This window comes from Lampetra fluviatilis, chromosome 36, assembly GCF_964198595.1.
Source record: "Lampetra fluviatilis chromosome 36, kcLamFluv1.1, whole genome shotgun sequence".
NCBI classification, from domain to species: domain Eukaryota; kingdom Metazoa; phylum Chordata; class Hyperoartia; order Petromyzontiformes; family Petromyzontidae; genus Lampetra; species Lampetra fluviatilis.
Genome location: NC_136310.1, coordinates 1,106,113 through 1,124,808, shown reverse-complemented (window position 1 = coordinate 1,124,808; position 18,696 = coordinate 1,106,113). Strand labels below are relative to the sequence as shown.

The 18,696-nt window shown below is 53.5% G+C and overlaps 1 protein-coding gene across 1 annotated transcript in view; it reads left to right on the top strand.

The window, feature by feature from the left end:
• ESPN (espin) overlaps positions 1-18,696 on the top strand; it is a 65,034-nt gene that overhangs the window by 19,446 nt on the left and 26,892 nt on the right. Inside the window, exons 3-13 of the mRNA XM_078873426.1 lie at positions 466-652; positions 1,882-2,064; positions 4,368-4,499; positions 5,231-5,269; positions 6,927-7,383; positions 8,198-8,280; positions 8,567-8,606; positions 10,200-10,268; positions 10,432-10,537; positions 15,790-15,872; positions 17,819-17,956. Of these exons, the coding sequence (XP_078729552.1) occupies positions 466-652; positions 1,882-2,064; positions 4,368-4,499; positions 5,231-5,269; positions 6,927-7,383; positions 8,198-8,280; positions 8,567-8,606; positions 10,200-10,268; positions 10,432-10,537; positions 15,790-15,872; positions 17,819-17,956 (1,517 nt within the window). The remainder of the gene's footprint in view (positions 1-465; positions 653-1,881; positions 2,065-4,367; positions 4,500-5,230; positions 5,270-6,926; positions 7,384-8,197; positions 8,281-8,566; positions 8,607-10,199; positions 10,269-10,431; positions 10,538-15,789; positions 15,873-17,818; positions 17,957-18,696) is intronic.

The following is an 18,696-nucleotide window of genomic DNA, read 5'->3' as shown; positions in this document are numbered from 1 at the left end:
ATTCTATTGGACTCTTTATGTTCACAATACAGTACGTGGTGGAATTGTGCACGTAAAAATTGCCGACTCTCAATTAATATCATCGTTGTCATCGTCATCATCAGCCGTGATCAATCCACCGCTGGATAAAGGCCTTCCTGAGCCACCGCCACCTCTCACGATCCTCTGATGACAACAATCCACCCAGCACCTGCAAAGGAACTGATCTCACAACTCCACTTCCTTGGTGGATGTTCCATTTGGACACTTTCAATTCCTTGGCTTGCCACTCCATTCTTACTCTTGACCACCTTCCATCGTCCGGCTCAGCCCTCTGACCTCCGAGCCATCCAGCCACCTCGTTTGTCATGGTAACAGTAAACATATATATATTTTAAATGTTACCGCACCTTTTTGCGCACGCACACACACCCACACACACACACGCACATACACACACCCACATGCGCACACACCCACACGCAGGACACTGAACAGCCGCACGGGTGCGGGAGCGACGCCGCTCTACCTGGCGTGCCAGGAGGGCCACCTCGACTGTCTGCAGTACCTGGCGACGGAGTGCGGCGCCGAGACGAGCGCGCGGGCCAGCGACGGCATGACGGCCATGCACGCCGCCGCGCAGATGGGACACGCCACGGTCATCGTGTGGCTGGTGCGGCGCTGCCCGGCGTGGGGCGGGGCGGGGGGCAGAGCGAGGAGAGGGACGCCGCCGGGACGCGAGAGACGCACGCGGGAGGTCTTGGGTAGGGTGGGCCCCGCTAGGGTGGGCCCTGACAGGGTGGTGAGGCCGGTAGAGTGGGCCCTAGTTGGGTTGGCCCAGTAGGGTGTCTCTGGGTAGGGTGGGCTCTGACAGGGTGGGCCCTAGTTGGGTTGGCCCAGTAGGGTGTCTCTGGGTAGGGTGGGCCTGGGTAGGGTGGGCCCTGACAGGGTGGTGAGGCCAGTAAAGTGGGCCCGAGTTGGGTTGGCCCAGTAGGGTGTCTCTGGGTAGGGTGGGCTCTGACAGGGTGGTCCTGACAGGGTTGGCCCTGTCAGGGTGGGCCAGGTAGGTTGGGCCCTGACACTTGCACCCACACAATGGCAGGCTGGACTGTTTACATTTTAATGATTTCTTGAAAATGAAAATGGGAAAGCAAAACTGAAAATTGGTCCAAAAGGAACGTGGAGATGTCCATGCTTCTAATTACAATGCGAGGTATTGACTATGGAACGTACGCAAGTTGAATACATCGTGGTCACTGTTAAGACGAGTATGTGGGCTTGGGCAGGATAGGGTAAGCAACGTGGGAATTCAGAAAACAGCAGGGAAGCATTGTAGATGTCATCAGAAAGGAACAGTTACGATGGCGGGGGGGAGGGCAGGTGACCAAGACAAGAATTGCAGTGACACCCTCTGAGAGGGGTACTTGAAAGATGTCACCCGAATGCTCAGGTGATCCTTGAAGAATGCGTGTTGACTGTTACAAGGAGGGAAAGCCAAAAGATGAGATTACGAGCATGCCTCGGAGGTCCCCTTCCTTCGCATGGTGGGGGTTTGACCGCCGGCGCCCACGTGCGTTCACGGCGAGGTTGGCGAGTGAGCCACTGATCGAAGCGGGCAGTCGCGTCGCCACGTGACCCGTGGTTTGAGATGGGTGACCGCAAGGTGCATTGTGCAGATTTTGCCACAGCTGCAAGACCCATGAGAGAGCAAGGAAGCGATGTCAGGGTGCGTTGGCAGCAACAGCATCGCTTGTGACCGCCTCCTGACCTCAACAGCATTGCGCCATCTTCTCCATCGCAGCCAAATCGTACTTCCCATAAAATCATGAAATCTTTCCGCCCCCCCCCCCGCTGCGTCCGCCCTCCTCTCCGAACCTCTCCGCAACCGCCTCCCCGCCGCAGGTGAGCTCCACGGCGCTGCGTCTGAGCGACACGGACGCCGACGGCGCCACGGCCATGCACTTCGCGGCGAGCCGGGGCCACGGCACGGTGCTGAGCTGGCTGCTGCTGCACGGCGGGGAGCCCACGCGCGACGCCTGGGGCGGCACGCCGCTGCACGACGCCGCCGAGAACGGTCACCTGCAGGTAGCGGCGGCCGAGGACGCTACCGTCGAGGACGTTGCCGTCTGGTTTCGTGGCTCGTCGAGGAGCGCGAACCACCATCGCCGGTCGTCCTCGTGGCAGCGGCGGATTTTGGCTCGGCCGTCGCGCAAAGATGGTTACCGCATCGCGCTCTGTCAGATGCGCTTCTGCGGCCGTCTGGAACGCTCTTCGAAAGCCACTGGAGCTATGCACTTTTGAATCTAGATTGAAAACGAATTTCATTAGAGCTGCTTTTTGTGTTTTCGCTTGTTTTCCTTCTCCCGCACCTCCGCTTCGCACGGTTGGCTGCTTACTGTGCGAAAGAAGTTCAACATCCATACACATGCGTGTTCATTCAACATCCATACACATGCGTGTTCATTCAACATCCATACACATGCGTGTTCATTCAACATCCATACACATGCGTGTTCATTCAACATCCATACACATGCGTGTACGGTCATCATCTTCTGGGGTGCCGCTGAAGCCCGTCTCATTAACTTGGCCTCCTGCTCCCTGCACACGTGTCTCACCCATCATGACCCGCGCTCACTGATTTCTCCCGTAACGATTAACTTCCACATTCCATTCCGAACTTCCAAGTTGTTCACCCTATCCTCCTCCACCCTGCACGTGTCCCCTAACCTATCGCAACCTCCTCTTACGAATGACATCTCAAAGCTCTTTACTGACACGTTTTATTGCGAGCTTAAAAATTTGCCAAATGTGAAACATTACTCGCGATTTTACTTGATTGGCAAACACATAGTCGCCTGCCGCCCCCTACTGTCACAAACTTAGCGAGACTCTCCTGAAAAGAGCCTTCTCGCAGTGAGATTTACCCAGGGTGAACAGTTGTGGGGAGCGGTAGTGTAGCGGTTAGCGCGCTGGGCTAAGAACCCGGCGACACGGGTTCGATTCCCGCTCACGGCCAACACCAGTGACGATTATCTGAACTGGTCCCGGGCCTCCCCTAAGTCGACTCAGCCTCAAATGAGCACCTGTTGCGGTGTGTAAACATCGCCACTAGGGAGACAAAGGCGGTCGGGCGTGGTACTGGCCACCCACCCCCTCGTGTACCGTTCCGGCCTTCATAGGTGCTCGCTTCAGCACTTTCCCCTACGGTCTGTTAAGGCTATACAGGGGATCTTTGTCTTTGTGTGTCTTTGTGTGTGTTCGTGCAGCAATGAGCAGTGCGCCAGGTGGCTAAAACAACTTGGCACTGTAGGGGGCACAAGTGGTGCATCTCGGCTGTTATCTCACTCGGTCAACCCGTGGCACCTACATGTGTCCCGTGACCTTGAAGTGCACATGGCCTGGCGCAAGCGCCGTGGTGACGTCACCGCCACTTAGTGGCGAATGGCGGTTGTTGTTGTTTGTGCGGCGCTGCCAATGGGGAGCGGTAGTGTAGCGGTTACCGCACTGCGCTACGAACCCAGCGACCCAAGTAAAACATTTCCGCTCATGGCCAACACCAATAACGAGTATCAGAACTGGTCCTGGGCCTCTGCCTCGGTTGAATCCGCCTGAAGTGAGTGCGCAGTGTGATGTGTAAAGATCAGCACTGGGGAGACAAAGGTGGCCGGGGCGTGGTGCTGGCCACCCACCCCTGTCGCTTGCTGCACCGGACTTTGTAGCTGCTGGCTAACAGCGACTCGCCCCGGCAGTCTGTGTGGGCCCGGAGTCGGAGCTGCGTGCGGCTCTTGAGGGGGGGCTGCTTCACGACGACGTTTATTGAAGGCCACCACCGTCTTGGATTCACCAACCTCAGCGCATTGCGGCTCTTGAAATATTGAGTTGTTTTTTTTGTTACCGAATTCGAACAAAAAACTGACGGTTCTATGTTAGGGGCCGTCGATAAAAGACGTCACAAGATTTTGGACGATTTTTTACCCCCCCCCCCCTTTGTCACGCGGCATCACAAAAAATCAGACCCCCCCCCCGCAAATATGACATCACAAAGCTCTGCCCCTCCCAAATTTTTTTTAACATGCTTCAAATCGCTTTAAACTATTGTCATTGTAGTGCGTATTTAATGTTGCGCTGCACTCTGATGTTGTAGGAGAAAACATCAAAAAGTAAAATTAATTAAGTAGAACGTGTTGTCTATATTTATTTAAAGTTACGCATTTTCATGTTATGTCACATTTCTCAAACCCCCCGCCCCCCCATCGTCACACATCGTCACAAATGTCTGACCCCCCCCCCCCCAGGTGCGTGACGTCATTTATGGACGGCCCCTTATTTTGGCTGCCGAGCCCTGGTGTAGGCTATAACGGGGGGGGGGATGTTTGCCGTTGCAGTGCTGCCAGATCCTGGTGGTGAACGGCGTGGATCTGCGCGTGCGCGACAACGACGGCTGCTCGGCTGCCGACTTGGCAGAACACAACGGGCACGCGCGCTGCGCCAAATACCTGCGCACCGTCGAGAACATGGTGAGCGGCGTGGCGGTGAGCGGCGTGGCGGTGACGATGGGCAACTCACGCAGCAGGTGCCGCCCCGTGTCACGGTCGCCATGGGCGAGACGCGGCGTGGACCGGCGCCATAGGCAGCCGGAAGACGCGCATCCCCAACGTGGGTTCTTGGTTGTCAGTCTCCTTTGTCCAAAGTTGTATCCCGACTGCCGTGGACTTTGTGTCGTAAGATGAAGAATCAAATTGGAACTATCGCAGAGCAGCGCGACCATTCGTGTCAGAGAATGGACCGTTGAAGCGGACATCACAGTTACCTCTGAGGTCCCTTCAAGTGACAGCCGATCCACAGGGTAGAGGGAGTCACTTTCCCTCCTAACCTTGCTACTGAAAGTATTGTCTGTCGCATGATAGCCAAGCTGGTGTTTTTAATTTGATTATTTAATAATCAGAACCAACTTTGGTGCCGTCGATTATTGGCGCATTGGTGACCGGACAGAGTCCATCAACTCACCACACTTCAGAACCCTGTTGAATCACAGCGGCTGAAACCTGGATGTGAACCGATGAATCTCAGTGATACCTGTTCAGCGCTCTGCCCTCCGCGCCACCTCCGCCAAGTTGACTCTCACACGACGGCTCTTAAGACGAAAAGTGAATGTGAAAGTGGGTGAGTGCTGCCAGTTAACCCAAGGTCAGCGGCCAACGCTGTTGGTGCCTTCACACCTCGCCGTCGCCTCCTTCCCTTGTGCTAGATCCCACAGCTGTTGCAAGGCCTACACGCAACCCTCAAGGTCTGCTCTTAAAGTTTCTCTGCATCCGGATTCTTTTTCGTTTATCCCGAAGTTGCTGACAATGCCACACAGGAGACTGCGGGTTTGCGAAGCGTCTCACGCCGTGACCGCTTCTCGCGATCTCGTGCACGCGCGCGTCGACAATGCTTGAGACAAAGTGGAGATTTAACTTTCGATGAAATGAGTACCGAGTCGGGGGCATCCCCTAGGTTGCCTCGGCCTCAAATGAGTACATCCTGGTAAGGGGCTTCCTCTAGGCTGACTCGGCCTGAAATGCGTGATGTGGCGAGGGGCTTTCCCGGAGGTTGACTTGGCCTAAAATGAGTACTCGGTAAGGACCTTCCCCTTGGTTGACGCAGCCTGAAATAGGCACACAAGTCAACTCGCCCACGTCTCTCTGTAAACGTTGTTTCGGGCATCTAACGCCGCACCGCACGAAGCGTTCCGTCGGCTCCCGTCTGTTGTGAGCGGGGTCCCTCCCGCACGTCACCGTAGAGACACGGACACCGCGTCCCCTTTGCTGTCCCCGTGGGATCTGGCTCGGGCTGTTCAGCTCACGCAGCCGCGAGGCCCACGGCCACACCAGACTCTCGGCGCCGCCACCACCGCTGTCACCGCCAACACCAACACCGCCACTGCCACCGTCACTGTCGCCGCCACCGCCGCCACTACCGCCGCCACCACCGTCACCTTCGTGGTGGCGGTGGCTGCCATGTGCCCGCTCGCCCTGTTTGCGTTACACCGCCTCGCCCGCGCGGCTGTTTGCCGACTCTGGCGGCATGCGCAGGGAAATGTGAACGGCGCTGTAATTGTAGCACCTGTTTGTTTGTGTTTGACGTTGCGTGGGGCGTGTGCTCGCACGCGCGCGATCCTTCGTGCGGTTCGTGCAAGTTTACGTCACCGCTTGACATCCGCGAGCCTGGTTGTGCAGTGCGTCACTGGGTAATTAGTTTATTCTTTTTAATCCTGACCGACGTCGCTTTGGTGGAGCAAGCAGCTTGCAGAACATTCAGAGATGGCTTCGTGGCTTCTTCAAAGCGACTTGCGTCGGCATTATTTGAGATTGAGATTGAATTGCACTGCCCTGCTGTTAGACCTGGTTTGAGGTTCCACCTTTTGTGTGCTGATCAAATAGTAATTGTTCATTTGATAGCACATTCACTCAGGATATCGAGTGCATGTCTGCGTGATTTACTCCTCCAATAAACCTTGTTTTCGTCCAACTCAAGTCGAAGTGGTTTCCGGTGGTTGAATTCCACATTTCTGTTGCAGCAGTCAGTACTCCACGTGTCAACTTCTCACAATTCCACATGAACCAGGACCATTCTCTAATAGACTTGACATTCACCAAGGCTGCCCCAGCTCAGTTTGACACTTAGGCTTTTGCAACCGATATTATTCATAATAAAGGCTTGATGGGTTAGATCGCTGAAGTACAAACGTGTCGTTCACCCGTCACCACCCGACACGGCCAACCAGCAAGGTTTGTCACGTAAACAAAACGCGCCAATTAGTTACCGCTTCAGCCCATCGGTGTGTTGGAGAGTAAATCCACAACATTTACAAGTTGCTGGTAATTACATTCAGCATCATTGGGCGATTTTGCCCTCGCAACATAATAAAATAATAATCATTATTATAACGTTTGTCTTCTCAGAGCCCAGAGAGCAGAATCCTGGCGCGTGAATATTCGATGGAAGGTCTGGCGACCACCGATCCCGACCACCCGTCTGCCAAGTCTGCTGCTGCCGCCGCTGCAGCGGCAGCAGCAGACTCGTCGACCTTCGACCCCGACGCCGGCACCGTTACCGACCAATCGGGAAGCAGGGTCGACGGGTCGGCGGTCCTGCGGGCGTACCTGGACCTCCTCGACCCCGACGAGAAGGTGGCGGTGTTGGCGAGCGACCGGCCGGACGGGGGCGAGGGGACGGCGCCTGCCGCGTCGCGAGGCGCCCGCGCGGAGCGCGTCAACCCCGTGGAGGTGCTGCAGAGGAGACGCAGCGAGCTGAGACCCGTGGTGACGCAGGAGTCGCTGGGCAGCGCCCCAGACAACGTAAGCGGGCGCCGATCGCGGCGTGCGATCGCGGCGTGCGATCGCGGCGTGCGATCGCGGCGTGCGATCGCGGCGTGCGCGTGAATGGGTGGAGCGGCTGAGCGCGCACTGTGACCCAAGTTCGTTTTTTCCGGCCACGGCTGACGTCGCCAACCCACGCTCATCGGCGTGGTAACAAACAAAAAAAAACGGTTCCCTTAACCAGCTCGGCCTGGGGAGGCTAGCAGCCCGTCCACGCCTCTCCCACCCGTCAGCCTTGTAACCATCGGGTAGTGGTTGGCGAGCACGTACATTCGGCGACATTTAACCCTAACGGCTAAAACTGAATAAAATGGTAACCATTAACTTTTATTGAGACGTGCCAGCTCGGTGGTGGGCTGTCACCTGCGGGTGGCGTGGAGCTGTTTGTGCGTTCATCCTTGCGTGCGTACGTCCATCCCATGTGATGGGCAGCAAACGAATGCGCAGCCCGAACAGAGCAGCTGTTTTGCGCCGTGTGTGTCCACGGGACCCAGCGTGCACAGGGGGATTGTGGGCGCTGCTGGCCGCACTGCGTCACAGTCAAGACAAGACAAGCAGGCTGCCAGCCACATGAGAGTAATGTTCATCGTGTGACATTCAAGCTGATGTTTTAATTCTCCTAGCTGGATTTAGCCAGATTTTATGAGATGGGTTTTTTTTGTGCATTTATTGGTAGCCCGGCCGAGGCCACGACTCGCTATGCTTGAGAACCCGGCTTCACGTGTCGTTTTTATAATGTCATAATATTTTACTATCGCCTCTCGGCATCCTTCAAGGGCCATCGTAGCTCATCGCGAGCGGTGCAACACGCGCGCCCGCACGTGTCCGCGCGTGCGTGTGCGCCCTCCCTCCAGCATCCCCGTGTCACACGCTCCTCGACCCGAAAACAACGAGCGAAACGGCCGTCACCGAGAATCCTACCCGCGCCGCCCGCCCGGTACGCACCAGTGCGGTAATTAAATTTTTTAGTAGCGAGGAAGGGGTTACGTTTCGCCTGTCCCGGATGAACCGTGTTGCCGCCCCGGCACGCGCGCACGCACAGACACGCGCACGCAGACACGCACGCAAACACGCACGCAGACACGCACGCAGACACGCACGCAGACACGCACGCAGACGCGTGCGGCATTTCTACCGCACATCCAGCCAGGAGCGGAGAGAGAGACGGACGGTCTTCAGGTACGGAGCCCCTCGCACGCGCCGGTCTGCCGACCCCCGGGCAGGTGCTCGCGCTGTCTGCTCGAGAGTTCGTTGACAATGCGGGCGAGAGATCGCCGAGTTGACGTGTCTGCCGTCCTCTAAGTGAGGCGACGGCAAAGTGCCGTGGAGAGGTCCTCGTCTCCTGCCTGACAGCCTCGAGTCAGCGATGGACATTCCACGTTTCTGTGGCAGGAAGGGCCACTGCTGAAACGGAGACCTTGATTGGAATATAGCGACGTGCAGCTGTACGGGAAGGTACTTGTGTGTTTGCACATCCTGTAAGAAATGTACGATGAACAAGGGATATTGTAATGATGATCATATCATGTGATGATAATGATGATGATAATTTACAGAGCTTTTGTCAAGTCCAGCATGAATGAAGGCTGTCGTTGGGTGGGATTTTTTTTTTTTGGGGGGGGGGGGGTGTTTGACCATACTTCACCACACGGGTCAGTGCCGATTCATGAAAACGACTGGGTCAGATTTCACTCGTCGCTGACGTTCGTGGCGGCAGCGTCGTGGTCTCGGGTGGCCGAGCTCGGAGTGCGTTGCGCTGTCCACTGCTGCTGCTCCACCCTTATTGTGTTAACAACGTGTCAGGCGGTGTGTGTGTTCGTCACGTAAGATATTGTTACTGTTAAGACAGCACTGGCCAGGTGATACTGTAAGCACAATTCAAAATACGTACCTCGCGGTGAGAGGTTGCCAGTGGTTGTCAAATCAACAGGGATGTCCCATCCATAAGAATGTGGAATTTCCACCTTTGGCTCAGTGCTGCCCGCAGAAATGAACGCCACCCCAAGTTCAAGTTTAATCGGAATTCACCGATTATATCAATGGACTTTGCCCTCAGTATCACCCGTGTTCATGCTTGTTCAATCAATTAGATTTAATATCCACGATCAAATTACCTTGAACGCGCCAGATCTCATATCTCGCAATCTCAGCAAGCCGGAGAGCGTAGGTTGGTAATTAAATGGGATAATTATTGGACGGAAAGGTAGATGGGGACACAGTGATGGATTCTTGAATCTATTTGTGTGGAGTTTTGAGCGATACGCCCTCGTAAGCTCGGTGGGTTTTCTCTGGGGTCTCCGGTTTCCTTCCACGTGAAATCAAGCACTTGCTAATGGTATTGGCCAGACACCTCAATGCAGTAGAGGACCCTCTTGAACACGTCTTGGGACCCAGGCTATGCTGTGCAATATTATTATAATAGACATTTTGTCGTGAATCGGTTGAGCGGTGGCGCAGTTTTATTCCTGGCCATGGGTGACACCAATTACTACTAGTTAAATATAAACCCATCCCGTGGCCCCCAACAAGTCCAGAGCACCCTTGCGCAGAACCCCATGGCACAGGGAGGCTTTCATCCAGCAGTGGATAGATTTAATACTCTCCATGACTAGAGCATTTACAAACCAAACGACATCAGTTAACATTTCATACTCTATGGTACCTACGTGACTTTACCGAAAGAACCAAAGAGTATGGATTCCTACAGTCACGGAAGCTTCAAATCAAGGAGGTAACATTTCAGTTTTTTTTTATTTAAATGACTCGCATCGTTTTATATATATTTTTAGACGGAGGCACCCATCGTCGTCGTTCTCCCAGGTGTCCTCCCAGGTGTCCTCCCAGGTGTCCTCCCAGGTGTCTCCCAGGTGTCCTCCCAGGTGTCCTCCCAGGTGTCCTCCCAGGTGTCTCCCAGGTGTCTCCCAGGTGTCCTCCCAGGTGTCCTCCCAGGTGTCTCCCAGGTGTCTCCCAGGTGTCCTCCCAGGTGTCCTCCCAGGTGTCCTCCCAGGTGTCCTCCCAGGTGTCTCCCAGGTGTCCTCCCAGGTGTCTCCCAGGTGTCCTCCCAGGTGTCTCCCAGGTGTCCTCCCAGGTGTCTCCCAGGTGTTCTCCCAGGTGTCCTCCCAGGTGTTTTCCCAGGTGTTCTCCCAGGTGTCCTCCCAGGTGTTCTCCCAGGTGTCCTCCCAGGTGTCTCCCAGGTGTCTCCCAGGTGTTCTCCCAGGTGTCTCCCAGGTGTTCTCCCAGGTGTCCTCCCAGGTGTCTCCCAGGTGTTCTCCCAGGTGTTCTCCCAGGTGTCGCCGTGGCAGGGCGAGCCGCTCACTCTCGCGCCTTGGCCGTGTGCACCCGCAATGCCGCTAGCCCCGTCGCTAACCGTCAGGCGCATGCATCGTTGTTTACTCGGGGCTTTTTAAAATGTTGATTTTGGCAGTATATTTATTTCTGTCTTTTGGTTTTGTTTGCTTTTAATTACTGTTGTTATTCTTTTTTAATTTACTGCCTGCTTGTGTGCGCTCGTGTACCTGTTGTGACTAATGTGTGTACCGAGCGGAGTGGGGTCTGCTTCCTTAGAGTCACTTCCACCACCATCGTCACCACCCCCACCATCACCACCACCGCCACCACCATCGCCACCATCACCAACCTCATCATCACCACTGTCACCACTACCGTCGTCACCACCCCCGCCATCACCACCATCGCCACCACCGTCGTCACCACCCCCACCATCACCACCACCGCCACCACCATCGCCACCATCACCAACCTCATCATCACCACTGTCACCACCACCGTCGTCACCACCGCCCCCACCATCACCACCATCGCCACCACCGTCGTCACCATCAACACCACCATCACCACCATCACCAACCTCATCATCACCACTGTCACCACCACCATCACCACCACCGTCGTCACCATAAACACCACCATCACCACCGTCGTCACCATCGCCAACACCATCACCACCATCGCATGTATGTATCTATGTTGTTGAACTTTCGCACTGTACGTGGCCAACCGTACTAATCTTGTTCCAGCCGAGTCATCGTCGTTTATTTCTTGGAGAGAGGCGGTCGGTCATAGGAGAAGAAGAGGCGGGTCATCTGGAGAAAACCGACACGTGCGAGGGAGCAACACTGAATCCCATACAGATGGGACGTGGAGATTAGTCGACATGTTGGTGTACTGCCATTCTCCTGGCAAGCCGGGGTATGGCACCTCGAAGCCCAGAGGGATGGAGCTCCACATCATTCGTGCGATCCACCACCCCTCACCTCCGCAGTGCTGGGTTTAAGGGCCATGTGCATAGCCACCAGCTGAGTCAAGGGAGTAACGCTTAAAGCGTCACACAGATATGTTCAGTCCTTTACTGCCGGAGCCAAAGGCTCTAACGCCTGCGATTCTCAGATGGTCTGAGTGCTCTCAGGGTGATTTAATGGCTCGGACAAAAATAAAATGGGTGTTAACATTTGTTCAAAACGTAATGTGCATTTAAATATAATCACAAAAGAGGGTACAAATAAACACGTAGGATTTCGTGACCAATAATATCCAGAATAGAGGTGTATTCGGTTAGATCGTGTAAGTATGAATGTGAAACAGAAGGATTTCTCCACAATTTTGGCTGTCGCCTGATGAGGCTGGTTGTCATTAACGGTGAAACGTCGTACTCGAATGTTGTGGGTTTACTCTCCAACACGACTGTGTGCTGAACTAGTAACTAATTGCCACGTTTTGTTCATGTGACAAACCTTACTAATTGGCTGTGTCGGGTGATGACGGATTTTCCGACACATTTATATTTACGCGATCTAACCGAAAAAAAATCTCTATTATAGGGTACAAATGACAAAGCGGTGCTGAGCAGGGTCCACGCGCAGGTCGAGTGATTGCTCTATACAGCCTCTCGTTCGGCAGGCCAAACAGAGAGCGTTTAATTTCCTGTCCCCCCCGGCGCCGCGTCCGTGAGCTCTCTAACCCCTGCCGCACCTCGCCCTGCGAACACGATCCCAGCCCAAGCCCCAAGTCGGTTCGCTGCCGTGTCCTCCGTGTTGTGCAACACGAAGGGAAACAGAGAGAGAGAGAGAGGTGTGGTGGGGGGGAGAGCGAAATTCTGACCTCAACGTTTGCTGTCTTTATTTACGTTCAAAATTAATGCTGCGTCATTTATGGTGGAATTGATCTTGTTGTTACTTTGGCGTTCGGCCTGTATATTTGGCCACGGCTCAGACTCCCGGCTCTAATCATGGGTCCAGCCGCGCTCGGCAATTTCCACGAGCTCAGCCTGGGCCCCAAGTCAGGGCTGAGGCCGCTCACTCGTGTGTCACTCGTGCGTTTTTAGAAACCAGAACTAGACTGAAGCGAAGGCCCACTGAGCTACGTAGCTCTTTTTTTCAGAAGCGACCTGGCCACAAATTATAGCTCAACGAAGTGGCTTATCACGTGGAAATGTATGGCAGCCAAATAGCCTAAACGCGGAGAGACGTTGATTCTAAACGTGGAGGCAAAGACCGGAGGACCCGGAGACAAATCCACGCGACCACGGAGAGAGAGACACGCAAACTCCAAATATTCAGCAGCAGGCGTCAGGGTTTGATTTGGACCCACAACCTCCTGTACACCAAGCGAGGTAGTTAACAGCTCGCCAACGGGGAGTGGCTCTGCCCTGAGTTTAGAGGCCAAGCGTTTGGTTCAATCGTCGCGTCTGTGTCACGCCGTAAGGTAAAGTGCCCATTCAGAACCGTTGCAGGGCGGTCGTGTTGTCGTTGCAGGGCGGTCGTGTTGTCGTCTGATGACTAAAACTCCGCGGTGGAGTCGGTGGTGGAATGTTGTGTTGACAATATTGTGGATGACAGGTGGGGGTGGGGGGGGGAGAAGTCGCATCAGATGGTTTGCCGCAGCCGGGGAGGTTCGATCGGCAGAGTAGCCGGCTGGCAGACAAACACGAATCATGCCCGATTAGAAATAAAGATCTCGCAGTACAATCGTCCACATTTCACAGTCGACGCATCAAAGGAGTGACGTCGATTTCAAGCGCGTCACTGCCAGTGCCTTAAACCCATAGAAGGCAACAAGTTAATCAACGTACACATCTAAATAAACCATCAGACACACGACGAAAGAAAGAAAGGCGGACACAAAAAATGAAACAATGCGACAAACCAATCGCTATAATTACAGTATTGTAAACGTGTGCATATTTGCTCAGGGCAGTAACAATGCACATCCGTGGCCGCTCTGGGTGCTGACGGGTGGTGGTGGCGGTGGTGGCGAGGGGGGGGGGGCGCCGAATTTGAGAGCTGTGCGCACGCAGCTGCCGCCCGTCGAGGTGCATCACCATGGCGCGAGTTATTGCCGCGCTGCGCGCACCTCGCAGCCCACAATGAACACCTTGCGTTATGTCCCGCGGCCGGCTCGGGTTACGGCAAACACCGCCGCGGCATTGTGCGGGCGGCCGAGACGCGGTTTTGAGGGTGGGGGGGGTGTTGCTCGCCGCGAAAGAAACGACGTCCAAATATAATAAACGTGCGGTGGGGCGATCACGCGACGAACGCCCCCGCCGCTCCGAGCGCGAGGCGTCTTCCGCGGCGGAACAGTCGGAGCACGCGCGCTCGCGGTCCGGATATCGGGACGCCGTTTTGTGTTCAGCGTTTGGCGTGGTTGCCGGTCGCGGTGGCGGCGTCGACGTTGGCAGAGGCGGGGCCGAGACGAATATTTTGTTGAGTCAATTTTGACCGTTGATGGAATATTGCCCCTGAAAGCCATGCAAAAGTTCAAGGTAAGAATTGTCCGTGTCGTGCCGGTTGGTTCGTTTCAACTTGTCATTTTTTGTCGGTGATCTCGGTGCGGAAGTGCCTTGGTGGCGGTTTAGCCGGAGCGGAAACACACGAACCCTCACCTGCAAAGGGGGCTTCCTTACCCCATCAGGAGGACACGGAAGGCATGGCTAGATGATATGGCTAGATGATGACGAGATTGTTTAATCGTAATGTAACCTCGTGCTTTTTGATGCGAAGGACGTATGTTCGTGATTCCGGTCTGTGCTGACAGCTTCATTAATGGGGTTTTTTTATTTTGAAAATTAAGGTGACACTTTCGCCCTCTGATTCAGGGGTTTGTCTCAACATGTGCGTGGCCTGGAACTTTATTTGCGGTGTTTTGGGGGTGATGCACGTGTGAAGCAACTCGGCTGGGCTGTGAACACGGTGTAGCAAGGCTGGAAAAAAAAGAACAAAAGCTGTCAAAATATAGGGACAAAGGTCTATGCAAGCACCCAAGATGAATGACATCCAGCAAAATATTAAACTAAAATTGTTAGCTATGTTTTCACGAAGCATTGAGCTCAGGTATGAGTCGTCAACTAAACCCGTCATCACTCAGCAGGAGTCGATCAAATGTTTTAAACGTTTGAGGTGTCCGTGTGGCTCAGAGGTGAGAGCACTGGGCTGTGGTACCGTTGACACGCTGAGTTGGACTCGGGGGAGACGGGCGTGATTACACCCGCCGGATTCTCCAGTGCAGCGAGTTGATGGCCTCAGCCCTGTCACAGAGGGCCGCACTAGGAACAGCCCACGTTCTATTCAGTTTGGGTTTGAACTTAATTTGGATAAATCCAAACTGAACTTGAAAAAATAGTTTGACGTTCAGGCTAGTTTTACATTTTAGATTTGAAGCTTTCGTGACTGCAAGGATTCATATTATTAGGTTTTTTCGGTAAAGTCCCGTAGGTAAAACATTTAAATGAATAAAAGTAAAATAATTATTTTATTTTATTATACTTTTATTAATTTTATTTTTTTACCTACGTGACTTTACCGAAAAAACCTAAGAATACTAGTTCTACAGTCGGGTAATGAACAACCTCTTGGACTTTCGTGGTTCCTTGGTACCCTCTATCGCGGTCACCAACCCTTGCAAGCGCCTGCTATCGACATCATTATATTCTGTCACCGTTTTTTAAACTACGTTAAGCGCCTTCAGTGAAGGTGCTCTATAAATATGAAATTAGATGAGATTCATTAACTATGTTGTGTGAAGTCAGTCGTGTCTGTTGTAAAAAGAGAGACACCCGCCTCAGGAATTATTCCTGCCACTGGCTTAGGGTCACCAACGGCAAACCTCCAATGAGCACTGTTGGCCACGTACATTGTGAACTAAGTTAATTATAAATCTATATAACACAGACAATCGCCGCCCTATCGCGTGTGCGGGCTGGAGAGTCCCTGAGACGTAGAACACAACGTGTGTACTGCAGTGGCAAACAAGAGACGGTGCTACCCCCCCACCACCACCACCAGTGTGGGCTCAGCCTTGCCGCTCCTCTTACTCCTCCACTCACTCCTGTCCTGGGCCATCATCTCCACATCCCCTCCCCACCGCACCTTCACGTCCTGGGTCACCGCCTGGGCCATCTCTTTTAGAGGCCGGCCTCTTGACCGCCACCCAGGTGCTTCAGCATCCGGCCTGCGAAGGCCCTTGGGAGCGGCGCGCCGAGCTCGGGCCCGCCGAGAGACAAAGAGAAGCAGATCCGTGACTTGAAAGTTAGATCAACAAGAGGGAGATCAAAGGCCATGAAGGGACGTGTGAGGTCGTACCCTCTGCGCGTTTGGCGCGTGGCGTTAATATGTTGCCCGCAGGCACGCGCCAGCTCCGCTACGTGGCCCCACCGCAGAGCGTTAGCTGACGGTATTTGGTTGGCGAATCGCAAAAATAATTTAGTGACTCTTGCGTCTGGTGGCCACCACCGTAGGCCGCCAGACGCTTGGTGGATCGCCAACCGTCTGGTGGCCGGCAGCACAGGGAATGTTAATGCCCTTCGCCGTTGAGATTTAATGTTAATGATTTATTTATAATGACCTTTGTGCGTACAGGAAAGCATCCTTGTTTTTAGGAGGGCCTTGCAATTTGCGATGTTTGGTTTAACTCCACTGTTGTTTCGCGTGGAAGGAAATGGCATGAGCTCAGCATAGACTGATTAAAGTATACATTTTCTCAAAGGCTATCTCAAGAACCACCCACCAACTGGCACCATCGGGTCTATCTATTTAATTATCATCAAGAGAGTACATTTGCAAAGATAATAGCACTGGGGAGGAGGGAACAGCGAGGCGTTGATACATATACGCTGCTGCGTCGTGCCATGTGAACCAGCGACTTTCTTCCAAATCAGAATTATAGTTCACTGCCCTGGAAAGGCTTTTGTGCCTTTTTAACTTGTAAGTGTCCATTCCAGCCTCGCGTAGCACGCTGCGTGAATGATGCATGAGCCCCGACTCTTAACCAGAGTTCGGTTTCTGCTGCCTCCGTCACGTCGCCCTCACCCAGAGTCGTCGTTCCGACGCGACAGCTCTTCAATCCAGTCGTCACCCTGATTGGCGACAATTCATCGAACCTCGAGAGAGAGACAGAGAGGCGATCGCTACAGCCTGAGCTATAACTGTATTTGTGGGTGCTTCATCACAGACAGCATTTAATGAACGCGGAAGAGTCGTGTCACTGCAATGCAAGGCCGTAGCCATGGAGTCAACATTGGGGGGGACCAAATCTTCCAGGGGGTCTGGGGTCGTCCCCCCCCCCCCCCCCAGAAAAAAAAATCCAAATTTGAAAACTAATTTTCTGCCTAAAATATAAAAAAATCACTAACACATGGGATGTCTAATAGTGTATTACATTGCTCTGTTTTTCTTTTTTACCTTTTCTTGTTTCATTGTATGTAATGGCAGAGATTATGGATTAATAAAGTACAACCATAACCACAATAATTTTAACATAAATATATGCATTGTTATATGAAGACAAGTCCAGATATTGTGGCCAAGGTTTAGCAAATTGTTTTTATTTACATAGCATAGCAATTATTATTTTTTTAAATTTTTCATAGCAATATATTGGGGGGGACATTTTGAGCATATTTGAATATTGGGGGAGATGTGTCCCCCCCAATAAATAGTATAATTACGGCCTTGCTACAATGAACCCGGAATGATTCTACTTTGTCAGCTTTCCAGGGCACTCCCTTCAATTGCCCTGTCTACCCTAAGCCCTTAAACAGGCCATTGCTATGCTAAACGTTTAATGTTGGAGAAAGAGTTTCATGAATATTTGCCAGTCCGTTCGTATCCTTTAACATCGGCCATCAAAGATGAGGTTTTAGTAAATCTGAGTTACAATTCCTGCGTGTGACAATGACCTATCCCTGTACATTGTCGACAAGAAACGCGCACGCGTTTATTTTGTCTTAACCTTTAAAATAAAACTTGCGTGCAGGACGTTACTCGCTTATGAACTCAAACTACAAAGTCCAGGAGAAACAATGATGTTCACGGCGACTTACGCCAGGCACGGACGTCACAACACCTGCACGGGCAGATAAACTGAGCAACAAACAGTAGAAGGGACTCGTGGGTTGGCGAGGCGAGGGCGAGCACGTGGTGTTGACTCTGCGCAACGCGACACGCCGTCCGGAACACGAGCAGAGAGGCTCGGCAGCTTTGTGTTCACCGCCGCTGACGTAAAGAGCGCGGCACGACGCGGCTGCAGCAGCCACGCGGCGGCGATGTCCGCCAGGTTGGGCCCCGTGCTCCACGCGTGCCCCCATCAAACCTCCCCCCATCGTACCATTTAGAGTAATAGGGTTGGCTTACTCGTTAGACAGGTACGGTGTGGGGCGGGGAGTACGGAGAGTGGGAAGGGGCCACTCCGTGAATTGTACGTACGTATGTTGAACTTCTTTCGCGCCGTACGTAGCCAAACGTCGTGCTGCGGGTGAAGGACAGCAAAGTTCCCAGAACACCCAAAGTGGGCACGCAGCAGCAGGACATTATTCCACGTGACTGGGAACGGCGCTCGTTCCACTTTGTGCAGTGGTTTACTCGGGACAACACCGGACACAGATTCACGGCGGGCTGTGTTGAGCAAGGTGAATTTGGCGTCGACGGATAGGTGACTGGACCGGGACCGTTGACCCGTACATTCGCGGGCATCCTTTTACACGGAGCGGTAACTCAGAGCGGGAACACAAGAGCTCAGCGGTGCAGGCTGAGATGTTTCTGACACGCACTGCAGCCCTCTGAGAGACAGCCCAGCCACGCAGCGATTGTAAACCCAAGATCTCACAGGTGCCCTTACATTGTCATCAGCTGTCCGAGAGACAACCAGTGCCAGGCCTTGAACCCATGACTCAGGTTTTGACTCTGCATTGACTAGAGCATCAGCTTTCATAGAGATAGACCCAGGATCTGGGTTTGAACCCAGGTGCTCATAGGTGTTTGCTCACTGCCCTGACCCACACCTCATCCTTCTCCGAGACAACATCCAGCCGCCCGGTTCACGCTGAGCGTCTGTTTGAGCGTAA